The 8,645-nt window shown below is 46.3% G+C and overlaps 1 protein-coding gene across 1 annotated transcript; it reads left to right on the plus strand.

Moving 5' to 3' along the window:
- Positions 1-2,768: 2,768 nt before the first annotated feature.
- LOC311441016 (T-cell surface glycoprotein CD1b-3-like) lies at positions 2,769-8,443 on the plus strand. Its single transcript, XM_084528645.1, has 7 exons — positions 2,769-2,808; positions 6,095-6,188; positions 6,527-6,784; positions 6,921-7,202; positions 7,312-7,596; positions 7,704-7,800; positions 7,991-8,443. The coding sequence occupies exons 2-7, from the start codon at positions 6,128-6,130 to the stop codon at positions 8,049-8,051; spliced, it is 1,044 nt and encodes a 347-aa protein (XP_084384771.1). The 5' UTR covers positions 2,769-2,808; positions 6,095-6,127; the 3' UTR covers positions 8,052-8,443.
- Positions 8,444-8,645: the final 202 nt, after the last annotated feature.

The following is an 8,645-nucleotide window of genomic DNA, read 5'->3' on the forward strand; positions in this document are numbered from 1 at the left end:
CTCCAATCCAAGCATAAAACACACAGAAGCTAAAAAAGAAAACGAGTCATTACAGAAGTGTTGCTCTTCCCTACCTTCTCCATCCTACAGCCTGAAAGAAGAGGTCAGCTCCAGAGCATTATATAAAGCACTTAAATCCTTTCCCAGGATACAAAGTTATTTCTTTACAACTTTTCCTAAAAATCCACATTATCCAAAGGCCACTGAACATGCTGAGGGTAGTGGGGATGACCCTTCTCTTCAAATAGCAGGTGCTGCCAGCACATGCATTCTTTGTCTTTCCTTACAACCCCGTCTGAAGCTTATTCTTTTGATGTGGCTGGTGGATATCTATGTCATCATCTCTGTTCTTCACATCAGGACGTACAGTTTGAGCTACCTGACAGACCACAGATACAAGGATATCCCTCCATGACAGGGACAGAGAATCATTGTATAGAAGTTGCTGAAACAGTGCCATCAGGTGGTTGTGATTAGCAGAGCTGTAAAAAAAAACAACCACTGCAACAACAAATTGTGGTGAGAAAGATACAGAGCAGTGTTTAATTGAAGTCACCTCTCCAAAGTTAATTTCAGAGAGTCACCTCTCTGGTTCTCTGTTTCAACATATAAAACAACAGGCAAGAAAGCAATCAAAATATACTGTAAAAACCTTTTCTTAATGCAAATTACTTCTTTGTGTTGCCCACAGATCAAGTCCCACTGAAAGCTGGTGGAACAGGAAGGCTTCAGGAATTGTTACTTAAGATACGCACATTTCTTTTTCTATAATTTTCTTACAGCAGCCTTTCCATGGCTTGTGTCTCCCCATTCTCTTCTCTCAGCAGACCCAAATTGCAGTGGTGCCAGCCTAGGGTTGTAAAAAAGAGTTCTTTGGACTTCTCCTCCATTGTCCTGTTGAACAATGACTTTGGAAGACAAACCTTGTTAATACAGAGTTTGCAGTTGAATACCTGCATCTTTCTGAAAGGCTACTTAGAAAATGAAAGAATTTACTAAGACAAGTCTGAGCCTCTTAAAAGACTGAGTTTGAGCTAGAAGTAATGGTAACAGGACACTGCAAACAATACCAAGTATAACAGTTCAGAGTACACAAAGGAAAAAGCAAATTACTGAAATTCTTGTACTGGCACTACACAGCAGATATTACTTCCAGAAGAACAAACTAAGACATGAGACAAAACAAAAGTTATATCCCAGTTTTGCCTGGGATATTCAAATATATTTTATCTATATCCATAATCATAATACCTTTTAGATTTGAAACATTAGTCAAAGGCACTAATATGCTCCACAGAAAGCTGCTGCTTTGAAGACCTAGCCATGTAAGTGGTAGTAGAAAGATCAAGTTATTCCATACAGGCTGTAGCACAAGTAGCCAAAATATCTTGGTAAAGGCCTTATTTAGCATGTGTCCCAAATGTTGTTTTAAAAAAATGCTATGTTTTAAAAGGTTTTAAAAAAACCTTTACATAACTTGTGTTCCTGAACCCAAGCACCACCCCCTTGCTAGTTGGGTGCAGAGTGAGATGCAAGCAGGCTGGCTCAACTAGCCTGTCACAGTATTTAATACTACAGAATTCTATTTTCTCTCTGAAGTTTAAGAATTTTTTGTAAAGAAAGTGGCACAAGTTTTCCAAAAATCTCAGCACAACATCTCACACCCTTTCACCTATCAGACACACAGGTATCTCTTCATTATTTTAAATGTGATGCCAATGAAGGCTGTATCCACTGGATAGGATACTTTTTTTTTTTTTTTTTTTTTTTTTTTTTTCAATTCTAAATGTCAGCATAAACTGTAGTCATTTCTGTGTCATCCCCCCACATGGTCAAGCATCACTCGGTGGTGGGAAGTAGAGAGTAATTTCTTTCCTCTCTCTCTGTGCTTCCACATGACTTTTTTTTTTCCCTTTTCCTTTTCCCTTTAGTTAATTTATTTAATTATTAATAATTTTCCATTAATTATTTTTCCTTTAATTAAATTACCCTTATTTCAATGAGTGAGTTGTTTTTTTCCTTTTCTTTTTCCCCTCCTCTTCTGAGGAGGGCGAGTAATAGTGTGGTTGTGATGGAGTTCAACTGCCTAGCAAGGTAAAACCACTATGAAAGGATGAAAGCTAAACAACAAGAAGGAAAAAAATCAGACTGACCTATGATAACCTTTTGCTCATCAAGGGTCATTAACATATTAAAAATCGTACCCACCAAAATGCTAGTGTATACGAATATGGGATTTATTATGTCCCTGTCCCCTCCCCACTGGTCATCTGTAATGCACAAACTCAGTAGAGATAAGTTGGGTGAGCCAAGACAGCCAATCAAAAGTCGCCAGAGAGGTAGTTTCACAAATTTGCTTTGTATAAATAATGGTGATACAAGTCAGAGGTGTGCTCGCTTTGTGAAAGATTGCCAAGTACCTGCAGCATTACGTAATTAAATATTTAATTAAAAGACCTTTGTGTGGATTCTGATTCCGTGTGTATATTGGTGAGGCGCACCGGGCATGAACCTATGGATAAGAAATTTGTGTAAAGGTTGTAAAAGGAGGTTGAGGGCTACCAGTATTTCATGGGAGCCCTAGCTAGGGTGTACTTTTGACCTGGAGTGTTCTCCATGTTTAAGCTTAGGCAGAAGTTAGAATCATAGAATCATAGAACCATTAAGGTTGGAAAAGACCTTAAAGATCATCAGGTCCAACCTTGAGAAAGGACCAAGTTTTCCTCTTCTTTTTCTTGCAGGGAGAAGAGGAAAGAAACCAATCTCCACCTGTCAAGCGTGTCTGTGTTATCAGGACACATGCTGATGGTTAGCCTTTGTTTAGCATTTGTTTGTTGGTTTGCTAGTAGTTTTAGGATGCACGTGTCATTTCTATATTGGACAATCCTCTTTTTCCTGCCCACTATCAGTTAAGGGGAGAAGAGAGGTAGTAGACACAATAATTCTCCAATCTTTGCAGAAGAACTAATCAAGGGATTTGTGAGAGTTTACATCCATGCTGACCAGGGAATATGTATAGTCCTTCCCCAGTCTGATAACCAAGGAGTGAGATTTTTTATTCCTTTGCTGAACACATCTCTTGATGTAACACAAGGTCAGATTTTGGAGATTTTGGATATAGAAGTCACATCACAGAAGAATTCATTTTCTAAGCAAAACAATGTGAAAATAGGAAGGAGGAAGCAGTTGTGACCTCTGTTATAGTTGATACTGAGCCAAAAGGACACGTGGTTTTCTCCCTGATAGAGCAATGGAGTCAAATCTGAAATGTTTTACGAGCAGATAGGTCAAACCTTTACTATGTTTAGTTAGACAGAAGGAAGTTTAGAAACTTCGTATCCCTGATGCTGCCGTATTCCTGATGCTATCTTAATCACTAATTAGTCAGCTTTATTTTTAAGAACATACAGACTTCTATCTCAAAGTGAGGGGTAGATGATCCAGGCCTGGAGGATGTGTCAGAACATTGGGCGAGGAACTCATGGTATGCATATTTCCTTGGATGTGTACATGTAAATGACTTAGATTAGAAAGCACGCCTAAGTTGAAACAACAAGATAGGAAAGAACAAGTTGGCCTGAGCATGCACAAGAACTGGGTTCAACCACAGTGAGGAAGACGGCCTCCAGAAGACCCCAAAAGACCACCAGTAGAAACAAATGAGCATGTGTCACAGACATTTACAAATTTTAAGGAGTTTTGGAAAATGGTATGAATATATTAATTGTTTCTTGGAAATCTAATGAAAGTGTATCTTCTGCTTGCATATAACCCCCATAGCTTGAACAATTTGGCATGCACACTATGTACAGCGATCCCCTGTGTGTCTGGCACAATAATTAAAGAATGCCTGCTTTCTAAGACTCCAAATTTAGTCTTAGTTCGACTGGCTTTTATGGTATCACAAGTCCTAAGTCAATACAAAGAAGCAATGAAAACATGACGGCAAGTAAAGCGAGGGTTGATAAGGAGAGCACACAGAACTTCTGGTTCAATACACTAGTAAGATACATTTGAGGAAAATTCAGAGGGAATTGAAAAAATCATGAGCATCTGCAAAGCCAGATACCTGAAACTGGCCTATCAGACACCCTGCAACGACTGAACTCAAAGTAACGTCCACAAGCAATGGACCTGGTGCTGCTGTATCAGCTACTCAGCCAGAAGTGACTGACAGACATCTGAGGGGAGTTTAAGGCCCAAGAGCCACCTGGTAGGACCACTTGGATGAATGTCCATCTGTGACCCTTCCTTTGCTGGCTTCCCTAAGGCTACCCTTTCCTATCCCAGGAGCCAAACTTTCTCCTCCGATCATAGTGCCAGTGGCCCTGCCAGGAGAGATGGAAATATTCTGTGAGTGTGGCTGGACATCCCCTGGGTGATGCTGAGATGAGCCACAGGGGAAGTGGGATCATGAGTGCAGTTTCTGGGCCAGCCAGGCAATCACAGCCTCCCCACTTCTCCACGGGGCAGCTCCAGGGAAGGGAAGGGGTTTGTTGCCCTCATCTCCCTGCAGAGGAGGCACGCTGGTCTGCATTGTGTTTGAAGGTTATCAGGGTGTCCTGCCTCAGACTTCCCCTCAGCTGAGATTTCAGTTCTGCCTTCTGCACCAATGTGGGCACCCCCAGGGAAGGGGAAAAGAAACCGTGGGTGAAGGGATGTGCCAGGGGACAGCCAGAGAGGAGCAGTGGCTAGGGGACATGTTGATGAGGCCGGGCGTGCTTTCCCTGTTCTAAGTGTACCCAGTGGGTGATTTTAGCACTGGTGCCTGATCTGAGTGGGGACCCTCTTCCAGTTTACCCCAGTGCTGCCCTACCCATCCTACTACCATCCTCCCTAGGGCCAGGCCACCCTGCTGAGCCACAGCTGGATGCTGATTACAATGGCATCCAGGAGGGTAAACTGCATTTTAGGACACATTAAGCATAGCATAGCCAGCCAGGCAAAAGAGGTGATTTTCCCACTCTTTTTAGAGTTGGCGTGGCCTCACAGTGAGTATTGTGTGCTGTTCTGGTCTCCACAATATCAAAGGAAGATTAAGATCCTAGAAAGCATCCAGAGGAGGGCAAGAAAGATGGTAAAAGGGATGAAAGGTAGGTCTTATGGGGAGAGGCTGGGGACACTTTGTCTAGTCTGGAGAAGAAAAGGCTAAAGAGGTGATCTATAATTTTGTGAAGAGGGGAATCTGAGAGGTAGGTGTTCCACACAGGAATGGCACAAAGCCCTGCTAGAAGAGGGTTCAGACTAGATCTAAGCAAAAATTCCACGTGACAACGGGGAGATGGAATGAGGGCTGTGGCTCCTGCAACTCCCATTTCTATGGCCTGGAGGCACTTGGAGAGGGGAGACAGTGGGTGACACCGAAGATGGTGGGAAGAGAAGGGGAGCACCAGGTTGCAGCCCAACCCCAAGCTGACAGAGCTCAGGTGGCAGGGGGAATGGTGTCAGGACAGCAAGTGGGGACCATTGTCCCCTCCACACCCCTCATGGGGTACCTCTGCACTGGGTCTCAGTCTCCAGGATCCATGGACAGTGACAAACAGGCATGGGGCCAGTGCCCATCTTGAGAGAATGGAGAGCCAAGGCACGATGCTAGGCTGTTGAAATGGAGTTTGTGTCCCCCATGGGAAAGATGGTCATGTCATGGCAAAACTTCGTTTCCAGGGGTGGCAGCGCAGGTGGGATAGAGATTTCTGTGCCATGCAGGGTCAATAGCTCCAGAGGCAAATGGCAGCTAGAGACATTCCCATCACTGACAGTGAACATGGCCCACAGCCAGGCTGGACCCCAACCCTCACCAGCAGTGGTATAGAGGAGCTAGCCACCTGCACCTTCTAGGTGTTGGGGTGTCACCATGTCCATAGGGAACCCTACTTACAGCAAGTGGAACAGCCTTACATCCACATTCCCCCCAGGGCCAGGGTGTCAGAACCTAGCCCCGCCTGGGAAGGAACCTTGGGGCCCTCCCCAAAACCTCAGTGCTTGTCCTATTGGGTGCTAGCCACACACTGGCACAGCGGGAGCTTCCCGGGTAGAGCTGCCTTGGCGAGAAGTGTGCGACCCTGGCTCCTTCACTCCTTTCTTCCTCCTGCAGTAACTGCAAGCTTAGGGTCTCACCACTTTCACCATGCAGCACCCTCTCTTCTTCCTCCTCCTCCTCCTGCCTGGCACATGGGCAGATCCAGAAGGTAAGTGGGAGTCCTTCCTCACCCATTTTATCCTTCTGTGGACCTCACAGGCAAGCTTCTCCTTTTTCCCTGCCCACCTGCCCATTCCATGTGTTTGCCACTGCAGCCCTGCTTGTCCTCTGGGTACACACCTCCTCCCTGACTGGAATGCATCCACCTCTAAGGGTTGTCGAGGGTGGGAGATGGGGCTGCCAAGGCCACAGTGTGCTGGGGGGGCGGGGAGGCAGGGGAGCACAGGTTCCTATGACCTTGAGAATCCATCCCTCTATCCCTTTGCTTTCCCCAGGCCTCTCCCTGTGTCCCCCTCTCCCCTTGCTGACTCATAGGGTCTCCCATAGGGTCCTTCACCGTCCGGCTGCTCCAGATTTCCACTTTCCAAAACACCTCCTTTGTGGACACAGAGGGATTTGGCCTGCTGGAAGACATAGAGCTTGGGGCTCTGGACAAGCGCACCTGGAGTATCCACTTCTATCAGCCCTGGGTGCGCCCAGCCCTGCCCCGCAGTGACTGGGACACCATTGAGAACATGATAAAAATCTACCTGCAGAAGTTCAGCCACCTGATCAATGATGGTGCTAGTGCGAGGGATGTGCCCTGTGAGTATCTGGTGTTCTCAGCATCTCCACTCCGAACTGGAGTCCAGGAGGTGGGGAAGGACCCAGTGCTGTGCCTGAGACACTGACCACAACCCCATCCCCTCACACCGTATCTCTCTCCTCTCTTCCTTTCCAGACCCTTTTGTGGTCCAGTGCATGGCAGGCTGTGAGCTATACCCCAACAGGACCTCCCGTGCCTTTGCCTATGTGGGCTACAATGGCCAGGACTTCCTCAGCTATGATGTGGACCATGGCAAGTGGATCCTCTATGAAGACACCGATCTGTCACGGTATGTCCAGGCCACTCTCCAGAACTACACCGCCTTCAGTGAGCTGGTACAAGTCCTCTTCAACGATACCTGTGTCGATGACATGGAGTTGTTACTCCGGTATGGGAAGGCAGCTCTGGCAAGACAAGGTGAGACCGCCCCAACTCAGACACAGCCCACCTCAAAGCCCCCCATCACAGGGACCAAGTGATATCCCTGCTGGGGTTCTCCCTAACCCTTGCTTTTACCCTTACCCAGAGCCACCCGTGGCCACCGTCTTCGCTCGTGCACCTAGTCCAGCCCAGCTCCTGTTGGTTTGCCATGTCACTGGCTTCTACCCGCGGCCCATCAGTGTGGCCTGGCTGCGGGATGGCCAGGAGGTGCTGCCAGGCCCAGCGCTCACCACTAGTGCCATCTTGCCCAACTCTGACCTCACCTACCAGCTCCGCATCGTGCTGGCCATGAGCCCTGGCGATGGGCATAGCTACACCTGCCGTATACGCCACCGCAGCTTGGGTACTCGCAGCCTCCTTATCCCCTGGGGTATGTTCTAGGGATGGGGATGATGCACCATCCTACACCACCAGACAGGCACTGGTAATGGATGGAAGATATAAAGCACATGGTCACCTGCTCTGTGTGTTTCTCAGGAAACTCGAAGGCTGTGCTGATCTCGGGGCTTGTGGCTGCTCTTTCAGCAGGTGTGACTGTGGCTGCCATCGTGGTGCTTTGGGTCTGGAGACGTAGGTGAGGCTCTTTCTGCCCTGCTGTGTGGCACTGGGAGAGGAGGGGAAGAAATGGCCCGGGGGGTCACTGCATTCAGCAACATAGCTCCTGCTCCAGCCTCATTGGCTGCTGGCTATGTGTCCAGGAGGCCTCTGAAATGTAGCACCAAAGAACTTGGTCTCTCAAGAGGTTTGTCCCCCTCTCATTTCAGAAAATACCAGAAGATGGAGACATCAGAGCCCACGAGCTCCATCGTGAGTAATGAAGCTTAGCCCAGGAGACAGCAAACAATTGCCTTTTGATTCCACCACCCTCATGAAGATAAAATCTCTACCTTGTTCTGCTGCAGCAAACCTCTGGGCACTGCCAGAAGTGAGATTGACTTGACTTGGAGCTCCAGTGGGAAAACCTGGTCAGGTCCTGACCTATTTCAGTTTACTAAATAGACAGGCATACAGGTCTAAGACCTTATATATAAGGTCTTATATATAAAGATATATATATATAAAGATCCCTTACCTCATGGATCTGCCTGTGCACCTGCTGAAGCTTTTTAAGGTACACCAATCCCTAGTGGCAATTTCTACTAGTTCTAGTATAACAATATGTTTAGGCAGTAAGTTGTGTCCTTCTGTTGTCACTTTCTATTACCTTTTTTTTTTTTTTTTTTTTTTTTTTTTCTCCCCAAAACTGCCTTTATTAACAATATTCCAGAAATATTTATGCTGAACCTGAATTATGGCATGCAGACTAACACCACTTGGCCACAAACCATGTTTGAAAGCATTGAGTAACACTGAAACTGATGTAATTTGTGGGAGTAGCAGATGTGTATAAAATGAAATTAAACATTGATATTTTCATGA

Source organism: Aythya ferina (assembly GCF_964211825.1).
Source record: "Aythya ferina genome assembly, chromosome: 8".
NCBI lineage: Eukaryota > Metazoa > Chordata > Aves > Anseriformes > Anatidae > Aythya > Aythya ferina.

Bases quoted from the DNA above. Each gene is read 5' to 3' on its own strand.
- LOC311441016 (XM_084528645.1), top strand. From the start codon at position 6,128: ATGCAGCACCCTCTCTTCTTCCTCCTCCTCCTCCTGCCTGGCACATGG. The intron at 6,785-6,920 runs GTGAGTATCTGG...CTTCCTTTCCAG, and splicing joins TAGTGCGAGGGATGTGCCCT to ACCCTTTTGTGGTCCAGTGC. The intron at 7,597-7,703 runs GTATGTTCTAGG...TGTGTTTCTCAG, and splicing joins CAGCCTCCTTATCCCCTGGG to GAAACTCGAAGGCTGTGCTG.